Here is a 26,378-nt window from a genome sequence, read left to right on the forward strand (position 1 = left end):
GGGTATAACTGAATGCTGTTTTCTTATCATGACACATTTTATATGATAAGGTTAAGGACTGAGGGTAAGAACATCAAAATCATGCTTTTATGAGAAGTCATTCTGGTAGGGTCTAGGGAGTCTAATGTCACCAGAATGTGTCACACACACACAGAGAGAGAGAAACAGAGAGAGAGATGCTCCCTATGCAACTGGGAGGATAACTCCCCAGAGATCTGAGCATGCGGAGCTTCCACGAGAGACTACATACATTCAGAGTCTGATACAGCTCACATAGCGAATCACTGTGTTTAAAATTAATCACTGTGTTTAAAATGAGAGGGGGAGGACAGATACAAAATGCCTTCAGAAAAAAAGCAGTAAGGAGAGACACTGTGCAAGCATGATGGATAGGAATGTTAAATACCCAAATAAACATTTTACATTGAATAATACATTGAAATGAAAGTGAATTCCATTCTCTCACCAACATATGTAGGCCTAGTTCATGAGGTGGATAGGAAACATTTATAATAAAAAAATGTCACAATAAGTGAATACACTTTAGGAATCTATCTTCCTTAGACCGCTACTGCAAACACCCACTGTCACTAGGGGTTATAAATGGACATGAACTCATTCATCAAAATGAGTTTCGCACACAATACACACACCAACTCACGCAAATAAACACAATCACTCACACCTACTACTAGCCTAGATTTTTCTGCTTCCCTCAACATTTTCCAACACTCAGAGCTCACCTTTCACCCACTCAGTAGAACAAATTCAATATTTTTAAAAACCCAGTAAAAGACTGGTTTAGCACTAAAACTGGGAACTGTACCATGACACATAGACCGAGGATTAAATAGACAGCAATCATATGTGACCCGTTTCAGGAAGCTAGGTGTATGTCGCTTGTCACTACTTCACTGGAGAGTGTTTGAATGTTTTTTGGCAGAAATGCATTCTGGAACATGTGAACTTTCATGTGCCTTAATAACAAACTTGTATGCAATCTGTAAATACAAATAAAATTGTTAAATTACGAGCCTAGTTGGTTTAGCCACAGAAAAAAAGACAGGAACCTTCCCTCTAGCCATGACTGGATGAGATAATGGATGGGCTGGACATGCCATGTAGCATGATTTTGTCTATAACATGAGCTGCTCAGTATGTGTAGAAAACCCTTGCTACCACAGATTTTTTGAAAGATATAGTGGCCATTGAGAACTGCAAAAGTGTTGCTACTGCTCTCAACAACATTGCTTCCCTGAATTAAGCAGGCGCTATCAACAAAGACCAGTGGGAAAAAGTACTTTCTGGAGGACGATCGTGCCATGCTGACTCTCTCTGACTCTGAAAATGAGGAAATCCCTGATTTAAGAACATTTTCATTGAACCAGACACTGTAGTCTTCTGATGAGGGTGATGGGGAAGAAACGGCTATCAACAGTATTGTTGTCAAGGAAGAAGTTGAGAGTTTTGAACGATGCTGAATGGGTGTAGACAAAGAAGAACTCTCCAGTTGGTGGAACAAAACATTAAGGGGCTAGTTTTGCAAAAGTGGGGTTACATGTTAATCAACATTCAAACCAGATGTACTTTCCCATTGTTCCACAGTCTGTTATCCAATGTAAAAACACTATTTCAGATCTTGCAACATAAGACTGAAGAGAGTTGAACGGGCACATATTTGAGACACCCCCAGCCTCATAAAGTACCAATGCAAGGAGCTAAAGTTGAATAGTCATTTGTAAATCCCCAAGACAGAAGGCAGATGGTATAGGTCTAGGAAGTAGAGAGGCAACTGGCACAAGACTGTATCGGACGGTTACGATTGTTTAAGCCCTGTACCTGGGAACCATGCAATGAAAGACAAAACGTAATGTTCCTTCGATGTAACGAAAATCATTTGTCCAAAGCAACTTATACAAATGGGTCAAGTGCCACTGAGTGACGCTGGCCAGACTTTAGCAGCGTCAGGTCCAGGGCAGATGGCATCGCCAGCCAGGGAATGTGGCAGGGGAGGCAGACATTCACTTGCACGCGCACACACATACACACACACACACACACACATTGCTGGCAGCCCATGGTGATGCCACCTGTACCAGAATGCTACCTAATTAACCCTTGAGAAACACACAGCTCAGACTCCGCAATGACTCACTTTCCCAGCAACCCCAGGCCTGCTGCTGTACTGGGTCAGTGGATACAAGGGAGGGATGGGGTGTTGGGCTAAGGGCTGGAGTAAACATGCAGGACTTGGCCTAGGGAGTGGATGGTTCTTAGGGTATAGGACAGGACAGAGATAAGATAGATAAGTATGGATAGGGACGAATAAAGGAGACCATGGATAAAGGGGTGAGAGGCAGAGGAGAAAACAGAAGGCAGTCGTTCATACTGTATATTATTACCTTGATGTAGCTCTCCAGCTGGGGGTAGACTCTCTGCACCCCAAAGAAGATTGACAGGGGTGTCCTGTGGGGAAAGGAGGCGCTGACCACGTGAGTGACCTCTGGGAAGCTGAAGACCCGGAAACCAAACTTCTCATAGAGCTGTTGGAGCTCCTCACTGGGCTTAGTATCGCCCTCACTCAGGACACTACCCACCGCACAGCGACACTTCTCTCCTATCACCTAGAGAAAAAAGGAAGGAAGGACGGGAGAGAGAGTCTTGTCAGCAAAAGGTTAAATCTCACTGTGAGGCGGAAATGAACAATCTGATGTGACAACAGTCTGTTTGCATTTAATGTGATTGCTTTAGTTTCTATTGGGCTGTTGCCTATTTGTGGTGTTCATACAGCAATCATGTAAAAAAAAATCTTTAGGGGTGAATCAGCTTAATATTGCAGAAAGATTGTTGCTTCCATCAATGTAAATGTCTGCATCATTTCCAATCCTGTATATATTTTTGGGGTAAATATATATATATCCATATACACATATATACATACACATACCTACAGTGGGGAGAACAAGTATTTGATACGCTGCCGATTTTGCAGGTTTTCCTACTTACAAAGCATGTAGAGGTCTGCAATTTTTATCATATGTACACTTCAACTGTGAGAGACGGAATCTAAAACAAAAATCCAGAAAATCACATTGTATGATTTTTAAGTATTTAATTAGCATTTTATTGCATGACATAAGTATTTGATCACCTACCAACCAGTAAGAAATTCGGCTCTCACAGACCTGTTAGTTTTTCTTTAAGAACCCCTCCTGTTCTCCACTCATTACCTGTATTTACTGCACCTGTTTGAACTCGTTACCTGAATAAAAGACACCTGTCCACATACTCCAATTGGAGTAAACTAATAAACAATAACACTTAGGCTTCTACCTTCAGTTTATTCATATTATACACATTTTACAGACAATCTATTTTACAATAGTTATATTTTGTTTGTTTTTACTACTTCCTCTATTTCTGATGTCCATCCAGTTTGATTTCTATTTTTAACTGTGCTATTTCGCAACATTTCTGAACCTATATACATTTTACAGACTCTGTATGTTTTACATTGGTATTCTTGTTATTAGTCCCACCCTTCTTGTCCATTCAAGCCCTCCCATCTATCTCTCAACATTTCAGATTTCTATTTGCCATATATTTTTCAACTGTGCTGTGATGCTTCACAAAAGTACTGAACCTTTCTATTCTCATAGCTTCTACAGAATAAACATTTTTGCTAAAATAATTATATTATTGATTGATTGACTATGGCTTTTCAAATCACCCAGTACTGCTATCTGCAGCGTTAGTTCTACAACAATCATGTATCATGATGTTAGTATTCACATCAGATTATTCTACAAACAATCTGAAAATGTGTCAATATGTTTGTCCTCAGCCTCAACCGTGGAACAATTTCCAAATTGACCTCTCTCGCTTCCGACTCGCTCTATCGCTGTTGTTCTGTCCCTCCACCTTTCTCTCATTACAGTCACTCAGAGAGCCTGTAATTATACTTGCAAACTGCCTCCATGGATGAGAAGGATGCCTCCTCTCTTTCTTTCTCCTTCCCTCCCTCAACAACCCCCTGAAGCCTGCCGCAGCAATTAAGGACTGCAAAACCACTATTGTTGTAAACACTGCCTTTATCTAAACCCACCTTTATCTATGCCCATCAAAGTCTACAAGTCCCCCCCCCCCAAAAAATTGTCCACCTTCTGAAAAATAACCAACCAATTTCACAGACAGACGGTTCCTTCAGTCTCCCAAAATGTTCACCTTCTAACAAACGGATGAGTCACAAAGAAGAGACAGAAGATTGGCTGGCAGAAAACAGCTTAACAAACCATGTGAAAGGAAAACAAACTTTACACAAATAAATAAATACAAATAAAGGACAAGTTTTAGAATCCACCACAGTTGGCAGGCAATGTTAAGAGCAAGGCTCTTGTTAGGCTCTAAGACACTGACTGCTACTTTTGGCTGTTCAGTTGTGCTTGGTGGTTCTCTCTCCAATCTGGGGAGTGAATCGAATCATCCATTAAAGGGTAGAAAAAGAGGAGCCACTTAATGCAAATTAAGACTCATGGGACATCCGAAATTACCTCCGGATTGTGTACAAACCAATGGCCAATAAAACGGCTTTCTCCAGAAGAGTGGGGGCTGTTATAGCAGCAAATGGGGAACCAACAATAACATATTATTTATTGCCCATGATTAAGAATGAGATGCTGGACGAGCACATGTCCACATACTTTGGGTCATGTACTGTACTTCCATTCATTTTTTCAACTGGTAACGGGGGACCTCCAGATGAGTCTTATGAGGCCTGTGGAGCAAAACAACTGACATGTACACCACCATGGTCAGAAAGTCTCATCTTTCCATAGAGGGGTCATAATAGTTTGTAGGCCAAACCGTTCAAACACTTCAGACAATTTTGTTAGAAGACCGATTTTCAGGATGCCTCTTGGAGTTGAGAACCCCTGAATTGGCTGTGTCTCCAGGGGGAAAAGTTGTGGTGGAGGGCAGGGGGAATTTGTTTGTTTTACATTTGTTTCTATTGCAATTTCATTGGATATACTGTATCCATTATAATGATCATGATAAATGCATTTTTCTGGTTCAGAGAAGCTGTCAGTCTCTTCACGTTCATAAGCATGGCACGGTGGCCAAAAAACCTGCAGCATTGTTACACAGGTCAGACAGCAAGGTTTAGACAAACCGCAACTGTTGCAAACCAAAAATATTGTCTAGATGCTTTTTTCCAGGGGAGATGTAGTTCATCACTGATCCTCCACCAAATTTCACAGTGGGTGCGAGACCTGGAGAGGGCTACAAGCCACAGTGTCTCGCACCCATTGTGAAATTTGGTGGAGGATCGGTGATTACCTGGGGGTGCTTCAGCAAGGCTGGAATCGGGCATTTTCATTTGGATTCAGGTCTGGGGAACGGGCGGGCCAGTCCATAGCATCAATGCCTTCCTCTTGCAGGAACTGCTAACACACTCCAGCCACATGAGGTCTAGCATTGTCTTGCATTAGGAGGAACCCAGGGCCAACCGCACCAGCATATGGTCTCACAAGGGATCTGAGGATCTCATCTCGGTACCTAATGGCAGTCAGGCTACCTCTGGCGAGCACATGGAGGGCTGTGCGGCCCCCCAAAGAAATGCCACCCCACACCATGACTGACCCACCGCCAAACCAGTCATGCTGGAGGATGTTGCAGGCAGCAGAACGTTCTCCACGGCGTCTCCAGACTGTCACGTCTGTCACATGTGCTCAGTGTGAACCTGCTTTCATCTGTGAAGAGCACAGGGCACCAGTGGCGAATTTGCCAATCTTGGTGTTCTCTGGCAAATGTCAAACGTCCTGCATGGTGTTGGGCTGTAAGCACAACCCCCACCTGTGGACGTAGGGCCCTCATACCACCCTCATGGAGTCTGTTTCTGACCGTTTGAGCAGACACATGCACATTTGTGGCCTGCTGGAGGTCATTTTGCAGGGCTCTGGCAGTGCTCCTCCTTGCACAAAGGCGGAGGTAGCGGTCCTGTGGCTGGGTTGTTGCCCTCCTACGGCCTCCTCCACGTCTCCTGATGTACTGGCCTGTCTCCTGGTAGTGCCTCCATGCTCTGGACACTACGCTGACAGACACAGCAAACCCTCTTGCCACAGCTCGCATTGATGTTCCATCCTGGATGAGTTGCACTACCTGAGCCACTTGTGTGGGTTGTAGACTCAGTCTCATGCTACCACTAGAGTGAAAGCACCGCCAGCATTCAAAAGTGACCAAAACACCAGCCAGGAAGCATAGGATCTGAGAAGTGGTCTGTGGTCCCCACCTGCAGAATCACTCCTTTATTGGGGGTGTCTTGCTAATTGCCTATAATTTCCACCTGTTGTCTATTCCATTTGCACAACAGCATGTGCAATTTATTGTCAATCAGTGTTGCTTCCTAAGTGGACAGTTTGATTTCACAGAAGTGTGATTGACTTGGAGTTACATTGTGTTGTTTAAGTGTTCCCTTTATTTTTTTGAGCAGTGTATAAACTCAGCCAAAAAAAGAAGAAACGTCCCTTTTTCAGGACCCTGTCTTTCAAAGATAATTCATAAAATCCAAATAACTTCACAAATCTTCATTGTAAAGGGTTTAAACACTGTTTCCCATGCTTGTTCAATTAACCATAAACAATTAGTGAACATGCACCTGTGGAATGGTCGTTAAGACACTAACAGCTTACAGACGGTAGGCAATTAAGGTCACAGTTATGAAACCTTAGGACACTAAGGAGCCCTTTCTACTGACTCTGAAAAACACCAAAAGAAAGATGCCCAGGGACCCTGCTCATCTGCGTGAACATGCCTTAGGCATGCTGCAAGGAGGCATGAGGACTGCAGATGTGGCCAGGGCAATAAATTGCCATGTCTGTACTGTGAGATGGCTAAGACAGCGCAACAGGGAGACAGGATGGACAGCTGATCGTCCTCGCTGTGGCAGACCACGTGTAACAACACCTGCACAGGATCGGTACATCCTCCCCTTTTTTCAGGGTCCCATTTTTCCATTTCTGTTAGTCACATGTCTGTGGAACTTGTTCAGTTTTTGTCTCAGTTGTTATCTTGTTATGTTCATACAAATATTTACAAATGTTAAGTTTGCTCAAAATAAACACAGTTGACAGTGAGAGGACGTTTCTTTTTTGCTGAGTTTATGTCTACAGGCAGCCACCCCAGAAGTGCTAGTGATGGCTGTTTAGCAGTCTGATGGCATTGAGATAAAAGCTGTTTTTCAGTCTCTCGGTCCCAGCTTTGATGCACCTGTACTGACCTCGCCTTCTGCATGTTAGCGGAGTGAACAGGCAGTGGCCCGGGTGGTAGATGTCCTTGATGATCTTTTTGGCCATCCTGTGGCATTGGGTGCTGCAGGTGTCCAGGAGGGCGGGAAGTTTGCCTCAGTAATGCATTGGAAATGCATCTCCCTCTGGAGAGCTTTGTGGTTGTGAGCGTCGCAGTTGCCATACCAGGCGGTGATACAGCCCGACAGGATGCTCTCAATTGTGCATCTGTAAAAGTTTGTGAGGGTTTTAGGTGTTAAGTCAAATTTCTTTAGCCTCCCGAGGTTGATGCGCTGTTGCCTTCTTCAACACACTGTCTGTGTGGGTGGACCATTTCAGTTGGTCAGTGATGTGTACACCAAGGTACTTCAAATTTATTTCAATCAATCAAATGTATTTATAAAGCCCTTCTTACATCAGCTGATGTCACAAAGTGCTGTATAGAAACCCAGCCTAAACCCAACCCAAAACAGTAAGCAATGCAGGTGTAGAAGCACCTGCTTCCACCTTCTCCACTGTGGTCCCATCGGTGTGGATCAGGGGGTGCTCCCTCTGCTGTATCCTGAAGTCCACAATCATCTCCTTTATTGTGTTGACATTGAGTGGGAGGTTATTTTCCAGGCACCACACTCCCAGAGCCGTCACCTCCTCCCTGTAGGCTGTTTCATCGTTGTTGGTAATCAAGCCTACTACTGTTGTGTCATCTGCAAATTTGATGATTAAGTTGGAGGCATGCTTGGCCACGCAGTCATGGGTGAACATGGAGTACAGGAGGGGGCTAAGCATGTACGCTTGTGGGGCCCCAGTGTTGAGGATCAGCAAAGAGGAGGTGTTGTTTCCTACCATCACCACCTGGGGGGGGGCGACCCATCAGGAAGTCCAGGACCCAGTTGTAAAGGGCAGGGTTCAAACCCAGGGAATCAAGATTGATGATGAGCTTGGAGGGTACTATGGTGTTGAATGCTGAGCTATAGTCAATGGACAGCATTCTTACATAGGTATGCCTCTTGTCCAGATGGGACAGGGCAGTGTGCAGTTTGGTGGCGATTGCATCGTCTGTGGATCCACTGGGGCGGTAAGCGTGGAGTGGCAAAGAAGGTGGAGGGGATATGATCCTTGACTAGTCTTTCAAAGCACTTCATGATGAGAGGTGAGTGCTACGGGGCGAAAGTAATTTAGTTCAAACACACACAACTACAAAAGTTTGGCGTCACTGAGAAATGTCCTTGTTTTTGAAAGAGGTAGATTTTTTTGTCTATTAAAATAACATCAAACATTGTTAATGTTGTAAATTACTATTGTAGCTAGAAACAGCTGATTTTTATATGGAATACCTACATAGGCATACAGAGACCCGTTATCATCAACCGTCACTCCTGTGTTCCAATGGCACATTGTGTTAGCTAATCCAAGTTTATCATTATAAAAGGCTAACTGATCATTAGAAACCCCATTGCAATTACGTTATAACAGCTAAAAACTGGCCTTCTTTAGACTAGTTGAGTATCTGGAGCATCAGCATTTGTGGGTTCGATTACAGGCTCGATTACAGGCTCAATATGGCCAGAAACAAAGAACTTTCTTCTGAAACTCGTCAGTCTATACTTGTTCTGAGAAATGAAGGCTATTCCATGTGAGAAATTGCCAAGAAACTGAAGATCTCGTACAACGCTGTGTACTACTTCCCTCACAGAGCAGCACAAACTGGCTATAACCAGAATAGAAAGAGGAGTGGGAGGCCCCGGTACACAACTGAGCAAGAGGACAAGTACATAGAGTGTCTAGCTTGAGAAACTGATGCCTCACAAGTCCTCAAATGGCAACTTCATTAAATAGTACCCGCAAAACACCAGCCTCAACAGTGAAGAGGTGACTCCGGGATGCTGGCCTTCTAGGCAGAGTTCCTCTGTCCAGTGTCTGTGTTCTTTTGCCCATCTTAATTTTGTATTTTTATTGGCCAGTCTGAGATACAGCTTTTTCTTTGCAACTCTGCCTGGAAGGCCAGCATCCCGGAGTCGCCTCTTCACTGTTGACGTTGAGGCTGGTGTTTTGCGGGTACTATTTGTGCTGATGCACAATCGAGAGCATCCTGTCGGGCTGTATCACCGCCTGGTACGGCAACTGCTCTGCCCACAACCGCAAGGCTTTCCAGAGGGTAGTGCGGTCTGCACAACGCATCACCAGGGGCAAGGACACCTACACCACCCGATGTCACAGGAAGGCCAAAAAGATCATCAAGGACAACAACCACCCGAGCCACTGCCTGTTCACCCCGCTATCATCCAGAAGGCGAGGTCAGTACAGGTGCATCAAAGCTGGGACCGAGAGACTGAAAAACAGCTTCTATCTCAAGGCCATCAGACTGTTAAACAGCCATCACTAACATTGAGTGGCTGCTGCCAACATACTGACTCAAATCACTAGCCACTTGAATAATAAAAAATTGGATGTAATAAATGTATCACTAGTCACTTTAAACAATGCCACTTTATATAATGTTTACATACTATATATACATATGAGATGATTAATGTAGGGTAACGGCTTTCCTCCTCCTCTCCTGAGGAGGAGTAGTAGGAAGGATCGGAGGACCAAAATGCAGCATGGTATGTATCCATAATATAATTTAATGAGAATGAATACAGAATACAAAAAGAACAAGAGAAACAAAAATGAAAACCGAAACAGTCCCGAATGGTGCAAACACTGAAACGGAAAATAATCTCCCACGAAACACAGGTGGGGAAAGGCTACCTAAGTATGATTCTCAATCAGAGACAACTAACGACACCTGCCTCTGATTGAGAACCATACCAGGCCAAACACAAAAACACCACATAGAAAAAGGAACGTAGACAACCCACCCAACTCACAAACTAAGAACTAAGGTCAGAACGTGACAATACTGTACTCTATACCATCTACTGCATCTTGCCTATGCCGTTCGGTCATCGCTCATCCATATATTTACATGTACATTTATTATTCATTCCTTTACACTTGTGTGTAAAAGGTAGTTGTTGCAAAATTGTTCGCTTACTTGTTAGATATTACTGCATGGTCAGAACTAGAAGCACAAGCATTATTTGAAAATAATATGTTGCGATAACTGCACTGTCGTTTTGATTTCGTAGTGAAAAAAACATTGCTTTTCAGGTAGGGATTTTTCTTAACGTTAAGGATCCCAATTTGGTTTACATGATTTAACGTTTAAACGTTCAGACCCCTACTCCTTGATATCAACCAATCAGCATCCAGGATCCAAACAACCAGTTTTATAATAAACGACATATCGCCATCCCTCTCTCGCTCTAGTAATCTTGACTGAGTCTGAGAGGTCTCCTTTAACACTGGCAGCTGAAGTAGAGTACCAATCACCTTGCCTCAGGGAGACAACACTCTTTCCTCACTCAAGCCATAACCGACTACACAGCACTGAAAAGTAGGCTACTGGTAAAACCCTTCAGATTCACCACACCCCAGACTCTTGACTCAACCGGTATTGGCTCCTACATCGATCCCATCTCGTTTCTCTTCAAAGTATTGCATCGCAATCAAAAGGCAGCTGTCTACTGCCTACCTATCTCCCAGGTAGTATTTTACCAGAAGATAGCTTAACTGAAAACGGAATCCCATTTGAGACCTGATTCAAAGGCAGCATCATTTGTGGATTGAGACAGACCCACCATCATCTACTCTCCATCTCTGGTTCCTGCTGACACTCACCCCCCACACCCATTTCAGCCTGTGGAGTGTCAGCAGCAGAAGGGCCAGTGTCTCTCCGCTCTTTCAGCATGGCTGTGGATGGCTCCTGTGACTAAAGTGTGTGGTTAACAAGCAGTACCATCACTGCAGCTCTGTCTCTGCTAACCCCCAGTAGCAGTACACAAAGGCCAGGGACACACGCAGGGCTAGCTAGCGCCTGGGTCTCCCGCCGCGATGAGACGGGACAACTACCTCCACATGGTGCCATCCGAGACAAGAATCGCAGAAATCTGGACTGACCCAAGGAGAGATGCAGGAGGAGAGGAGAGAAGAGAGGGAGGGATGTGGAGAGGAGAGATGGAGGAGGCAGTGAGAAAAGGGGTGGTGATAACAGCAGAGTCCATACAGAGACACTCTTCATCAGCCAGTGACAGGCCAGGGACCCAAATGAGTCCCACTGTCCACTAACACTGCTCTAATTAATGATCACTGTCAGCAGGGCTAGGGAGAGGAACATACACTGCTGTACAGTAGACTTCACCTAACCCAGTCTGTCAGCACAGGGCTGGAGAGAGGAACCTACAACTAGCCCAGTCCCCGTACAGATCTGGGACCAGAATAGACAACACATAGTCTATCACACCCTCACACCCAATAGGAAGTCTCCACCAGTGAAGATGGATACAGTGAGATAAGAACTTCTACACTAGCTTTCATAAAGAGGGGGAGAAGTGTTCAGTTCAAACTGTCCAGTTGAATTCTATCAAGTAGCCTATAGGCTACTATAGAAATGGTAAGGTCACAACGCACAAGGCATTTCCTGGACATTGTAAAACTGGGTAGAGAGCTCACTCTGATACTCTCAAAAATGGTGTAGGACTGAAGAAATAGCCTATAGAGATTGAAAAAACTAGCTTTAGTAAGGCCTGGACATTTGATAGGATTTTTGTAGCGATTTTGTTTTGGTCACAGCGGGGGGCCCCTATGGATTGGAGCCAACACAAGTTTCACAGCGGGACACGCTGGACAAAGAGGCGCAACTACAAACCCTGCTGCTGAGCCCTCTGGGAGATTGATGGACTTCAAAAACAACTTTGAACACAGTCCCATGTATTCTTCATTTCACATCCACTTAGGAAGCACCTCTCACTCTCTTCCCTCTCACTCCTCTTCCCCTCCCTCCCTCTACTCTTCCTCTCTTTTCTCCTCTCCTCCTCCCCTTTCTTCTCTCCTCTCCCCTTCTCATCAACTCTCTGTCTCTTCTCCAGCACACCCCTCCTGGTGCGCTAGCCTTTTCATGTTCGGGCCATGCTCAGACTGGTGCTAAAATACTAATAAATTGGTCTCAGGGAGCCACTTGGGACTGTACTCTGTGAGGGCTTTTGATAAATCGTGCCATCAAGATGAATGGGGCATTCTGGGGCGTTCAGGGAGTGGAGTAAGGTGGTCACGGGGTGGGGCTGGAGCAGTGAAGGACCTTCAAGATAGGGCTGAATGTTCCGTCTCTCAGAGGGTTACCTCCATCAGTGTTTCGCTCCAGCCCTTTCTCTAGTGTTTAAGTTTGATCTGTCAATCATCACAAACAAAGAGCTCCACATCCTGCAATGTACTGCAACATAATATGGACAGGACTCACAAATGAACAGACAGATTTGTCATCTCATGCCCCCCTCTCCCTCAGAATGCACCCCACTTTGACAATCCCTATGTCACAAAGACCTCCAATCCTGACCCTGAGAGATCAGCAACCTTATCTCAAAATGGAGCATAGTCTCAAATCAAATGTTATTTGTCACGTGCCTCGTAAACAACAGGTTTGGACTAACAGTTAAATGCTTACTTAGGAGTCCTTCCCAATAATGCAGTCTATTGAATACATCATTTAAACATTCACAGTATAGATTGGAAAAAATATGTGAACCCCTAGGCTGACTCCAAAAGCTAATTGGAGTCAGGAGCCAGCTAACCCGGGGTCCAATCAATGAGACGAGATTGGAGACGTTGGTTAGAGCTGCCTTGCCCTATAAAAAACACTCACAAAATGTGAGTTTGCTATTCACAAGAAGCGTTGCCTGATGTGAACCATGCCTCGAACAAGAGATCTCAGAAGATTAAGAATTGTTGACTTGCATAAAGCTGGAAAGGGTTACTAAAGTATCTCTAAAAGCCTTGATGTTCATCAGTCCACGGTAAGACAAATTGTCTAGAAATGGAGGAAGTTCAGCACTGTTGCTACTCTCCCCAGGAGTGGCTATCCTGCAAAGATGACTGCAAGAGCACAGTGCAAAATGCTCAATGAGGTTAAGAATAATCCTAGAGTGTCAGCTAAAGACTTACAGAAATCTCTGGAACATGCTAACATCTCTGTTGATGAGTCTACGATACGTAAAACAAGAATGGTGTTCATCGGAGGACACCACAGAATAATCCACTGTTGTCCAAAAACAACCTTGCTGCACGTCTGAAGTTTGCAAAAGTGAACCTGGATGTTCCACAGGGCTACTGGCAAAAATATTCTGTGGACAGATGAAAGTACAGTTGAGTTGTTTGGAAGAAACACACAACACTATGTGTGGAGAAAAAAATTGCACAGCGCACCAACATCAAAACATCATCCTAACTGTAAAGTATGGTGGAGGGAGTATGGTTTGGGACTGCTTTGCTACCTCAGGGCCTGGACAGCTTGCCATCATCGACAGAAAAATGAATTCCCAAGTTTATCAAGAAATTTTGCAGTAGAATGTTAGGCTATCTGTGCACCAATTGAAGCTCAAGGCAAGTTGGGTGATGCAACAGGACAATGACTCAAAACACAGAAGTAAATCAACAACAGACTGGCTTCAACAGAAGAAAATATGCCTTCTGGAGTGGCCCAGTCAGAGTCCTGACCTCAACCCGATTGAGATGCTGTGCATGACCTCGACCTTGCTGAACTGAAACAGTTTTGTACAGAGGAATGGTCCAAAATTCCTCCTGCAAACCGTAGTCTCGCTTTTTTATGGCGGTTTTGGAGCGGTGGAATCTTCCTTACTGAGCGGCCTTTCAGGTTATGTTGATATAGGACTCGTTTTACAGTGGATATAGATACTTTTGAACCCGTTTCCTCCAGCATCTTCAGAAGGTCCTTTGCAGTTTTTCCACGTTTCGCACAACAGTACATTCAACTCTAGGAGACAGAAGGTGTCTCCTTCCTGAGCAGCATGGCGGCTGCCTGGTCCCATGGTGTTCATACTTGCATACTATTGTTTGTACAGATGAACGTGGTACCTTCAGGCGTTTGGAAATTGCTCCCAAGGATGAACCAGACATGTGGAGGTCTACACTTTTTTCTGAGGTCTTGGCTGATTTCTTTTGATTTTCCCATAATGTCAGGCAAAGAGGCACTGAGTTTGAAGGTAGGCCTTGAAATACATCCACAGGTACACCTCCATTTGACTCAAATTATATAAATTAGCCTATCAGAAGCTTCTAAAGCCATGACATAATTTTCTGGAATTTTCCAAGCTGTTTAAAGGCACAGTCAACTTAGTGTATGTAAACTTCTGATCCACTGGAATTGTGATACAGTGAGTTATAACTGAAATAATCTGTCTGTAAACAATTGTTGAAAAATGATGTCCTAACTGACATGCCAAAACTATAGTTTGTTAATAAGAAATGTGTGTAGTGGTTGAAAAACAAGTTTTAATGACTCCAACATAAGTGTATGTAAACTTCCAACTTCAACTGTACCTCTCTGCATCTTCATAACAACTTTGTCAATATGACTTAAACATGATAATAGACCATCCAGCTTCTTCAACTTGTTCAATGACACCCTTTATGTACAACTCCAGTTGAGGTTTAGGTCTTAGAGAATGTTTTGAACCAAATACAATGCTTTTGGTTTTAGATATATTTAAGAGAGCGACACAGAGACGAGTGGAGCGCTTCCGAGAGAGGGGGGGGTAGTGGTGGGCAGACTGGGAGAGTGAGAAAAACCTCAGCCTTTGAACTGTCGAGAGAGGAGGAGAGGCTGTGGAAAAGAGGAGAGAGAGATGAGACAGACTTTACGCCTGGTGATGTCAGCTGTTTGAAGGAAGGGAAGGATAGGAAGAACAGAACAGTTGCTCCACAGCCCTGTATTTATGCCAACCATGTCAGGACCACCGCGAGCCCTTTCTCTCTGAGTCTTTTGTTTCCACAGAGGAAGTGATTAAAAAGAGAACACTTTAGACTTGTGAAAAATATGAGGATATATACACGATGGAGGAAAGAAGAAGCCACACTTAACTGAAAACCAACCTCTCCTCTGACAGTTGTGCTTTTGTCAATTTAAACTCCCCATTCCATACAAAACCAATAGCCTTTCTCTAAGTAGAAAACACTATTCCAACTCTGACTGTTCGAAATGGCACCCTAATCCCTATGGGACCTGGTCAAAGGTAATGTACTATACAGGAAATAGTGTCCCATTTAGAACACAGCCTCTGTTTTTCTGCCCATCCCCCTACCCTCCCTCCAGGGGGCCCAAAGCACTGAGGGCTTCTGACCTTGGGAACAGATAACATCCCGGGGTTTTAACAAACAAGCTGAGATCATTACGCCAATTAGGCCTAGCCAAACTTACATCAGGACTTGGCTGTACACAGGGGATAGCCTATAGGGTCCATTGCTAATTGCGGGCTTGGGAAAAAGCAGATGGGTGTTGGTGTCACAAAGGGGGATTGGAAGCAGAGCTGGGAAGAATCATTCAACTCTGGTAGCTAACATTCCAACAGGTTGCTGTGGGTACAAATCGGGCTCAGATAGCGAGAAGGGTACAGTTATTTATCTTGTAACTCCAGCTCATAGTATTAGCCAATGAGATGGAGAGGCGAGGCATGGAACCAAATAGCAGTCCTATAAAGAGAATGGTGAACAAATTCATTAAGTAATCTGAAAGTATTGTGAGTGGGGATGGACAGAAGTACAGAATGCTGAGCAGTCAGAGGCTACCATTGCCAATCTATTGTGGACTCCAGAGCAGAGGGACAGAGGTGGGGTGAGAAGGAGAGAGAAAGAGAGAGGGGGAGAGAGCGAGAGAATGATTTGAATTCAATCACTGTTTGAACACATCTCTTTCAATTTAAAAACTTTCTCTACATGTTTGCCCATTGAAGAAGTGGTCTGTCAGAAAGTTATTTTTTCCCCTGAATGTCAAAACATTCCCGAGAAAAAGGTGCTTAAAGTTGACCCATTTTGCATACCCCACCATACCATGAGACATCCATGTTTTCATCAATTGAAAAGATAAAACGGTTGTGTTATAATTTAAAACCTTACAAAACAGGGTTGTCAAACTATTTCAGAATTTCTTTCTTTTTTTAACATCAATTATCTAAAAATGCATAAACTCCGATTTTTTTCATATTCTGATACGTTGTAGATTAGATCCTATTTCACATCTGAGGTTTTTGTGTTGTGCCCACCATCGGTGAAGACCGAACCTGCTCTTGAATACAGGGTGGGTGTCATTTCAACCATAGAAATAGATTTCATAGAATGGACCTATCCCTTCAGATCACTGCAATTTAGCTGGTACACCATTGAAATTGGAATTTAATCGATTTTTTAAAATTAGAATTACTACCAAAGACGGCCACCGGTCCACCCACCATCGAATGACAACTTAAATGTTTTTCTATGACTTATGTTTCTATGATTTCCTATGGAGAATTGACAGCATAATTTAAAAACAACAGATATTCCCATTCAAGTCCACATTCTATGATGTGTGGAACTCCAACCATCTTTGTGGTACGATTCGAAAGTTGAAATTTCAATTTGATTCCTATTTTAGTACATTTATAAGCTAAAACATGACACCCACAATGTATTCAAGGGCATGGTGTGTCTCAACCGATAGCAGGCACAACACAAAACCATTAAATGATGTATACGAAGACAAATGTACGCATTTTTAGATCATTTATGTTTAAGGTAAAAAATTAAATACACTTTTTTTCAAGACATTTTGAAATAGTTTGACAATCCTATTTGTAAGCTTAAAAAAATACATCAATCTCAATTTTTTTTTCCCAGTGATGTCTAATGGTATGGTGGGGTATGTAAAATAGGTCAATGTTGAGCACCTTGATCTCTTCAATGTTTTGGCATTCAGGTCCAAAAGTCACTTTCTGAACACTTCTACAATGGGCAAACATGTATGGAAGGTTTTGTTCAAATCAAAAGGGGTGTTGTCAGAAAGTGATAGAAATCAAATGGATTTGCCCATAGGGGTAAGGGAAGATCAGTCTTCACACAGGAACCAGTAGGAGGCTGGAGAAAACAGTGTCACAGAGACACCCAGCAGGTTAGTGGATGGTGTTGACACTGCAGCGGGGTGGGAAGAGAAAGAATGCAGAGGAGGCAGCAGAGTGGATGGAAGAGTAACAAGCGGGACTACAATGGGCTACCTTCATTCACATGACCAGAGAGGGGGAACCATGTTTAGAGGCTAGTCCCTTGGCCTGAAGTCCTGAGAGCACAGGTCTAGGGATCAGGCGTAGGGGGATACAAAGTATACATCCCCCAAAACCATATAGGGGACAGAAGCTGTGTTAACATAGTCATGGATGACAAAAACACACCTCACCACCGACCACACCCCTTTCCAGATATTCTCCGGTATTCTTTAGCTTCATATGAGACTGACATATCACTAAACTCAATGGCTGAGCTCATATGAGGCATTTAAAAGGGTAAACAAGCTCAAAATGTGGACCTATAGATGTGCAAAGGTAAAATTACTTCAAATGACCAACACTTTCAACTTCTGCGTCTGAGGACAACACCATATACTGACCTTTGGTTCAAGGTAGTAGGTCTATAGACCATAAATCTGGCTTCAGGTTACATGTTTGGGTATAGAATGGATACCCTGGGAAACAACATCCATATTTTCTAACACACGATAAGCCCATTTATATACAAACAAGACGAATCCAATACTGATGTGGTAATTCCTCCTGAAGGTAATGTGTATGCTATCATATTCCACCCCACCACTTCCAAATAGCACTGGGTTCTTTCTGATACCATTATCTCCATCTAGTGGATAATGGATTAAATTACTAATCCAATCTGGAAACACCAGGGGAGAATGACTGCCCCCTCTCATTGAAGACACAGAAGTCAAATCAAATCTTCTTTCTCAAATGTTTCGTAAACAGGTATAGACTAACTTACGGGCCCTTGTGAACAACGCAAAAAAATATATAGAAATCGTTTTTTTTTTTTTTTTAATAATATGAGGAATAATGGAAAAATAATAACACGAAGAATAATTGAAAAAGAATAACCCAAGGAATAAATACACAATGAGTAACAACATCTTGGCTATATACACGGAGTACCAGTAGCAGTCGATGTGCAGGGGTACGAGGTAATTGACAGCATCCAGTCTTCTGGGAAGGGTTTCTACTAGATGTTGGAACATTGTTGAGAGGATTTTCTTTCATTCAACCACAAGAGCATTAGTGATGTCAGGCACTGATGTTGGTCAATTAGGCATGGCTCCAATTCATCCCAAAGGTGTTCGATGGAGTTTAAGTCTGGGCTCTGTGCATGCCAGTCAAGTTCTTCCACACTGATCTCAACAAACCATTTCTGTATGGACCACGCTTTATGCATGGGGGCATTGTTATGCTGAAACAGGGAAGGGCCATCCCCAAACTGTTGCCACAAAGTTGAAAGCACAGAATCGCCAAATGTAATGTAATTGTATACAGTAGTGTTAAGATTTCCCTTCACTGGAACTAAGGGGAAAAACAGAACATTATTCCTTGTGACTTAAATCTACTTGAAAATCTATGGCAAGACTTGAAAATGGTTGTCTAGCAATGATCAACCACCATTCTACAGAGCTTGAAGAATTTTGCAAATAATAATAGGCAAATGTTGCACAATCCAGGTGTGGAATGCTCTTAGAGATTTACCCAGAAAGACTCACAGCTGTAATCGCTGCCAAAGGTGCTTTAACAAAGTATTGCGTCAGGGGTGTGAATACTTGTGTAAATAAGATATTTTTGTATTGAATTTTCTATACATTTTTTAAATAAGTTCATATCTACAAAATGAGAAAAACTACAAACTCCATTTTTTCTTGAAAAATGTACATATTCAGACTATCAGAGTTTGAAAAGATTAGATGCCAGCTGGTTTCACATCTGAGGTTTTGTGTTCTGGCCCACCATCGTGATTAAACCTGTTTAAAGGGCTTAATACAGGGTGGCGTGATCATTTCAACCTAGAAATAGCTGGTTCATAGAATCAGTGACCTAGCCTTCAGATCACTGCAATTTAGCTCATCTGGTACACCATTGACACTGGAATTTGGGCTGGGTTTTTAAAATTTTACTACCAAAGTTTGCCAGACATGCCACACCTCGAGCATCAGACGCTGTGTAGTTTTTCTATGATTCGATCTTTTCTACGCTTTGCCTGTTTGATGGTTTCGGAGGGCTAGCAGGATTTCTTATAAGTGGAGAATTGACAGCATAATTTAAAAAGGCAGCTCAGATATTAGCCCATTCAGATGTTGCCTGTAATCCATGGCTTATGATTGGGATACTCCAACACATCTTTGCCGGTGACTGATGAAAGTAAACTCCTCAATGCCATCGGATGAATCCCAGAACATATCCTGTCTTTGCTAGAGAAACAGACCTGTAGCTTAGCATCCGCTTCATCAGACCACTTCCATATTGAGTGTGTCACTGGTACTTCCTGTTTGAGTTTTTGTCTTGTAAGAAGAAATCAGGATAGAGTTATGGTCAGATTTCCCAAATGGGGAAAGGGAAAGGGGGATACCTAGTCAGTTGTACAACTGAATGCCTTCAACTGAAATGTGTCTTCTGCATTTAACCCAACCACTCTGAATCAGAGAGGTGCAGGGGGCTGCCATAATCGACAACCACGTCTTCGGCGCCTGGGGAACAGTGGGTTAACTGCCTTGCTCAGGAGCAGAACAATAGATTGTTACCTTGTCAGCTCAGGGATTCGATCCAGCAACCTTTCAGTGGAGCGTGATCTACAGTTTTTTCACCTTTAGTTTCTTGTAGAAATGAGGTAAAACGGATTTCAGTTTTCCTGTATTAAAGTCACCAGTCACTAGGTGCACCGCCTCTGGGTGAGCATTTTCTTCAAGTCAAATTTATATAGCCCTTCTTACATCAGCTGATACCTCAAAGTGCTGTACAGAAACCCAGCCTAAACCCCAAACAGTAAGCAATGCAGGTGTAGAAGCACGGTGGCTAGGAAAAACTCCCTAGAAAGGCCAATTTTCTTGTTTGCTTAAGGCCCTATACAGCTTGTTGAATGTGGTCTTAGTGCCGGCACTGGTTTGTGGTGGTAAATAGACAGCTACGAAATATATAGATGAAATCTCTTGGTAATTGGTGTGGTATACAGCTAGCGTATCATGAGGTATTCTAACTTAGGCGAGCAGAACCCCAAGACTTCCTAAACATTAGAGATCGCACACCAGTTGTTGTTAATAAAGATACACACACCCCCTCCTCTCAGCTTCCCCAACGGATCCGTTCTGTCCTGCTGATGTATAGAAAGACCAGCTAGATTTATATTAACTACATCCTTGTTGAGCTATGACTCATAAGTCTTGAACGGAGCTCATCCAGTTTATTCTCCAGTGACTGAAATTTCGCCATTAGAACGGAGGGTAGAGGCGATTTAACCACTCTGACTTATTCTCTTCAGGTATCTCGCACACCGGCTTCTATAGAGCCGTCTCCTCCTTCCACCATATTTGATGCTGAGTGGAAGCTACAACTGGAGACCCAATGGGGAAGAAGATGGTGTAAGCGGATTTTCTGTTTGAATCAGATGGCGTGTCGAATGGAGATGGAGAATGAGAAGAATGGAGAGTGAGAAGTGAGAATGGAGAGTGAGAAGGATTACAGTTGCAAACACAAACTGAAATAAGAGAAGTAATGTGGTTGTGGGATTTAGTAAATCCAAGCCTAGTTCTGATTCTTTTTTGGACGGAGTGAGGGTTTTGGATCGATGGAGTTACCTGGGAGATCCGTTTGAAGTCTATATGAAAATCATGGATGCGTTGGACAAGAAGACAATTGGCCCGCGACTGAATCTAGTTGATGATTCCTGCTTTAAGAGCTTTCATTTCCAAACCCATGCAGTGTGATAATTGCAAATTATTTGGTAATGTGTCAAGTGTATGTAGAGGGCAGGAGTATCGTATGTAGAGGGCAGGAGTATCGTATGCAAGCTGAGACTAAATACTGCAAATGTGGTGGTGAACATGCACCCGAATTCTTTAAATGCCCTGTTAGGGTGAAGGAGACAGAGGTGGGAAGAATAATGTCTACTATCCGAAGGCCGTGAGGAGAGTGGAAGAAAGGAGTGACGTTGAATAAATAATGGTAGTAGGAGTAGAGACACCAGTGAATATTCCTTGTCATCAGAAGGATCCTGACATGTTGCATGTTAAGAAGGTGAACTTTGTAGCGTTTATTGCATTGGTTATCAACTGCACAGCGCAAACAGAGAGGAAATCTGAGAAAACAGGCATAGTTGTGAGTGAGGCTGAAAGATTTGTTGTTGTTTTACAACAGAGGCATTACAAGGAATCGATTAATGCTACGTCCTCACAGGCCCCTGAGTCTGACTGAAGAAGTGGGATGGTTTTTGATTGATTTCATCAAAAATCCCAAAACAATAGGTTGTAGTCTGTCAAACTGAATGCTTTAAATGTTCACCCCCTGCGATCCATCTGGGTTTCCCCTATCCATCTGTGGTGGTAGTGAATAAAATCATGTTGAAAAGACATTGCTGCTGATAGGCCAAACAATGCAGTAATTGTTACTTTGGGGCTAGGCTAGCTCTGTCCTGATTAATCAGGCTGTAATACATCATTAATTGGTATATACAGCCTGACACATTTGAGTGAAAAATTGTGAAGGCCTAAATGTTCCTTGCAAAGTAGAAGGTTTAATAAAATTACATTTAAACTTACTCTACCGGTTGTCTGTGCAGTTTGTCCTTCAGCACTCAATTATTTTTTTTACAAATATCCACAGGAAATTGTTTACCCTAATTATTTGAAAGCTGGTAGGTATGGTTCTGTCCGCTTGATTTTCTGTTGTGTGTTTTACTGCAACGTAAACACTTGCACAATAAACAATAACCAAGTGTAACCAAACCACAGACTGAACATTGCTTACATTCAGCTGGCAGTGGCAAACCTACCAGCTCTCTAAAAAGTTGGATAAACAATAATTTCCTGTGGATATTTTGGCTCAAATTTCAAGTGGGTGAAAGATAAACCGCACAACAATCGGTAGAGTAAGTTTAAATGTAATTTTATTCAACATTCTGGCATAAAAAGGACATATACACAATGTTGAACTCAAACATGTCAGGTTGTATAGTATGCCAATGAATTGTGTATTATAGCCTGACTAATCAGACAAGACTAAATCCTTGAGTCAGAGCTAGGTAAGCTCACAGAAACTGTAGCCTTCTAGTATTAGGTCCTACCTCCAATACGAGGTTCAAACTCAACCATGCTGCATGACCAACTGAGACTCGTGAAACTTCATTTATTTTAGATTACAGGGGCCACCTGGGGCTCACTGCAGCTACCTATACAATAATGGAGGCTATTACTCACCGTTGTAAGTCACTTTGGATAAAATGGCATCCCTAACATCTTCAACATCCCTGAATACAGTAATTACAGACCGTGGCCAATTAGCAGTACATGCCAGCCTTTATGATGTCAGCTAGAGAGCAATGGGCTTCAGTACTGTCAGACATAGGCCTGATAATAGCCTGTTACTTCTTATGACAAATATACCAATTTGTAGAAAATTGATTTATGTATGAGTATACTGTCATAACTAAATACGGGCTGATAAGTAGGCCTAAAATCTGATTTCTAGTAATGATGTATGTGTGCACAGGAAGTTGCCTAGCACTGCGCAGGCAGGGGGTTGTGTTCTATGGCTAGCTAGTTTACCTTTTTAGGATCATCGTAGAACACTCCAATACTAGACAGATTGCGTCCAATGCTGCAACTCTCAGTAAAAAGTTGTCCACACTCTTTATATGGTCCCTGTTTGAACTTGTAGGCGATTGTGATGTTCTTGATTGGAGGAGAACCAGTCCGGATGTGTATTTCTGACAACAGCCCCGAGTACAGAACGTACCCTACTATTGTCACAAGACTCAACAAGAAGACGAAAATCAAACACAACATTAACCATTCTGCCATGATGTAGAGTCCTAGAATGTAGCTTTGGTTGTTGAAACCTTTTCAGCCTTTGCGATTTGCTAAAACACAATCGGGAATTTATTTATGTTGGTAGCTAACTAGCTGGCTTAAAAGCCAACTAAAGCCACAACTACTTTCACAGTTAAAACGTCCGTTAACTTGATAACAACTCTCACATAACGGCATGAACAACTGGTCCGTTCAATACAGATTAATTTCCCTAAACAAGGACCAGTTGAAAACAACTTCCTGGGATGCACCATCTGTGGAAACGAAAGTGAGGTATTGTTTAATTCCATGACCATTGCTATTCAATATATCTGTAATATAAATTGTAGCTACCGACTTTTATAAACCAAATACATCTACCAATGTCATTTCAAATTCAAAACATATCTCAACGACTAAAATTTCGTGTTGTAGAAAATCGTTTAATCTAGTAAACACCCCTTTATCTTTTTTTATCTTGTTCCAATCAATTATACGCTTTGCTGCGTGAGACGCCACCAGAGGTCAACAAATCCTCATAGAAGTTGTTACTGGGCAATTCCATGACAACGGAATGAAAAACGAAAAACATTGTTTGCAAAGTTAAATAAACCTTATAAATATATGCACAAGGACTGTTTTTAACAACTTCCAGAGAACATTTTACAAAAACACATTTACTCGAAGAACAGATGTGTAGATGTAAAGTTTGGTGTCAGAATAACTGTAAAATCTCCCTCAGTTTTTATGTGAACCACTTTTTCCAAAACGTGTCTGTAGAAAGAATGGGGTGTCAGCTATGATGAAAAAAATCTATTTTGGTTATTGAACTACAGTAAGTGAAATGGATTAACACCCAGTAATAGAATGATGGCAACATAATGACATCATGGGTCCCTGATCTATAGTACAGAAATGCATAATTATGAATGTTATTCTCTTCATGGTGAAGTATCCTGAGTAGGTATGTTATATCCTCCTTTGAATGTTTGAGTATTATTCTACACACTGGCTATTATTCTAATGAGCTTTGCCTCCAAACAATATCAAACGTGATTTTTCCAGACAGGACCAAATATGTACCAATAATAGACCTACATGTTTCACAAGTTTGGACATCACAGCAGAGTAGAGTAGAGTAGAGTTCATTACAGTACAGTTTGGTTCAATACAGTAAAGTGCAATACAGTCAATTATACTGTACTCTACTATAGTATGCTCTACTGTACTGTACTAAACTCTACTCTACTTTACAGTACTGTACTGTACTAAACTCTACTCTACTTTACTGTACTGTACTAAACTCTACTCTACTTTACTGTACTGTACTAAACTCTACTCTACTTTACTGTACTGTACTAAACTCTACTCTACTTTACAGTACTGTACTGTACTAAACTCTACTCTACTTTACAGTACTGTACTGTACTAAACTCTACTCTACTTTACAGTACTGTACTGTACTAAACTCTACTCTACTTTACAGTACTGTACTGTACTAAACTCTACTCTACTTTACAGTACTCTACTCTACTAAACTCTACTCTACTTTACAGTACTGTACTGTACTGTGCAGTGCCTGCGGAACGTATTCAGACCACTTGACTTTTTCCACATTTTGTTACATTACAGCCTTATTCTAAAATTGATAAAATATTATTTTTTTCTTAGCAATCTACACACAGTACCACATAATGACAAAGCGAAACCATTAAAAAAAAAGTTTTGCACACTTATCAAAAATAAAAAACAGAAATAACTTATTTACATTAGTATTCAGACCCTTTGCTATGAGACTCAAAATTTAACTTAGGTGCGCTCTGTTTCCATGAGAAATTTCTACAACTTGATTGGAGTCCACCTGTGGTAAATGTAATTGAATGGACATGATTTGGAAAGGCACACACCTGTCTATATACAGTTGAAGTTGGAAGTTTGCATACACCTTAGCCAAATACATTTAAACTCAGTTTTTCACAATTCCTGACATTTAATCCTAGTAAAAATTCCCTGTCTTAGGTCAGTTAGGATCACCACTTTATTTTAAGAATGTAAAATGTCAGAATAATAGTAGAGAGAATTATTTATTTCAGCTTTAATTTCTTTCATCACATTCCCAGTGGATCAGAAGTTTGCATACGCTGAATTAGTATTTGGTAGCATTGTCTTTAAATTGTTTAATTAACTTGGGTCAAACGTTTCGGGTAGCCTTCCACAAGCTATTTTGGCCCATTCCTTCTGACAGAGCTGGTGTAACTGAGTCATGTTTGTAGGCCTCCTTGCTCGCACACGCTTTTTCAGTTCTGCCCACATATTTTCTGTAGAATTGAAGTCAGGGCTTTGTGATGGCCACTCCAATACCTTGACTTTGTTGTCCTTACGCCATTTTGCCACAACTTTGGGAGTATGCTTGGGGTCATTGTCAATTTGGAAGACCCATTTGCGACCAAGCTTTAACTTCCTGACTGATGTCTTGAGATGTTGCTTCAATATATCCACATCATTTTCCTGCCTCATGATGCTCCTAACTTTTTATTCCACCATTGGGCCGTTACCCAATAAACCCCGCCAAAATCCACAGACAAACAAACAAGGAAACATACAACGCACTATTTATAAACAACTCAACTCATTCACTGGGTACCTCTTAAAAATAAACTCTTAAATTATGATTTAAAAAAAATAGTATTTAGTAATGGTCGCCCTCATTCAGTAATGGTCGCCCACCATGGCCTTTTTTTGCCTTTACCTCCCTTATCTCACCTCATTTGCTCACATCGTATATAGACTTGTTTCTACTGTTTTATTGACTGTATGTTTGTTTTATTCCATGTGTAACTCTGTGCCGTTGCATGTATCGAACTGCTTTGCTTTATCTTGGCCAGGTCGCAATTGTAAATGAGAACTTGTTCTCAACTTGCCTACCTGGTTAAATAAAGGTGAAATTAAAAAATTACAACCCAAAATAAAAATAGATAGATAACGCTGAACCACCTCTTCAAAACTAAAATAACTAGTATTGGGTAATTGTTGCTGAATTGCCTCTACAAAATAAAAATAGATGATTGTTATCAATGAACCACCTCTTCCAAAATAAAATAACTAGTATTCAGTAATGGTCACCCACA

The 26,378-nt window shown here is 42.1% G+C and overlaps 1 protein-coding gene across 1 annotated transcript in view; it reads right to left on the minus strand.

The window, feature by feature from the left end:
• The window catches only part of LOC112254840 (testis expressed 264, ER-phagy receptor), an 82,408-nt gene extending 58,901 nt beyond the window's left edge, over window positions 1-23,507 (minus strand). Inside the window, exons 1-2 of the mRNA XM_024427744.2 lie at window positions 23,008-23,507; window positions 2,403-2,624 (exon numbers count right to left, since the gene is read on the minus strand). Coding sequence (XP_024283512.1) covers window positions 2,403-2,624; window positions 23,008-23,262 — 477 coding nt within the window. The 5' untranslated portion in view covers window positions 23,263-23,507. The remainder of the gene's footprint in view (window positions 1-2,402; window positions 2,625-23,007) is intronic.
• Between the last annotated feature and the right edge of the window lie 2,871 nt (window positions 23,508-26,378).

Source organism: Oncorhynchus tshawytscha, linkage group LG07 (genome assembly GCF_018296145.1).
Source record: "Oncorhynchus tshawytscha isolate Ot180627B linkage group LG07, Otsh_v2.0, whole genome shotgun sequence".
Taxonomy (NCBI): Eukaryota; Metazoa; Chordata; class Actinopteri; order Salmoniformes; family Salmonidae; genus Oncorhynchus; species Oncorhynchus tshawytscha.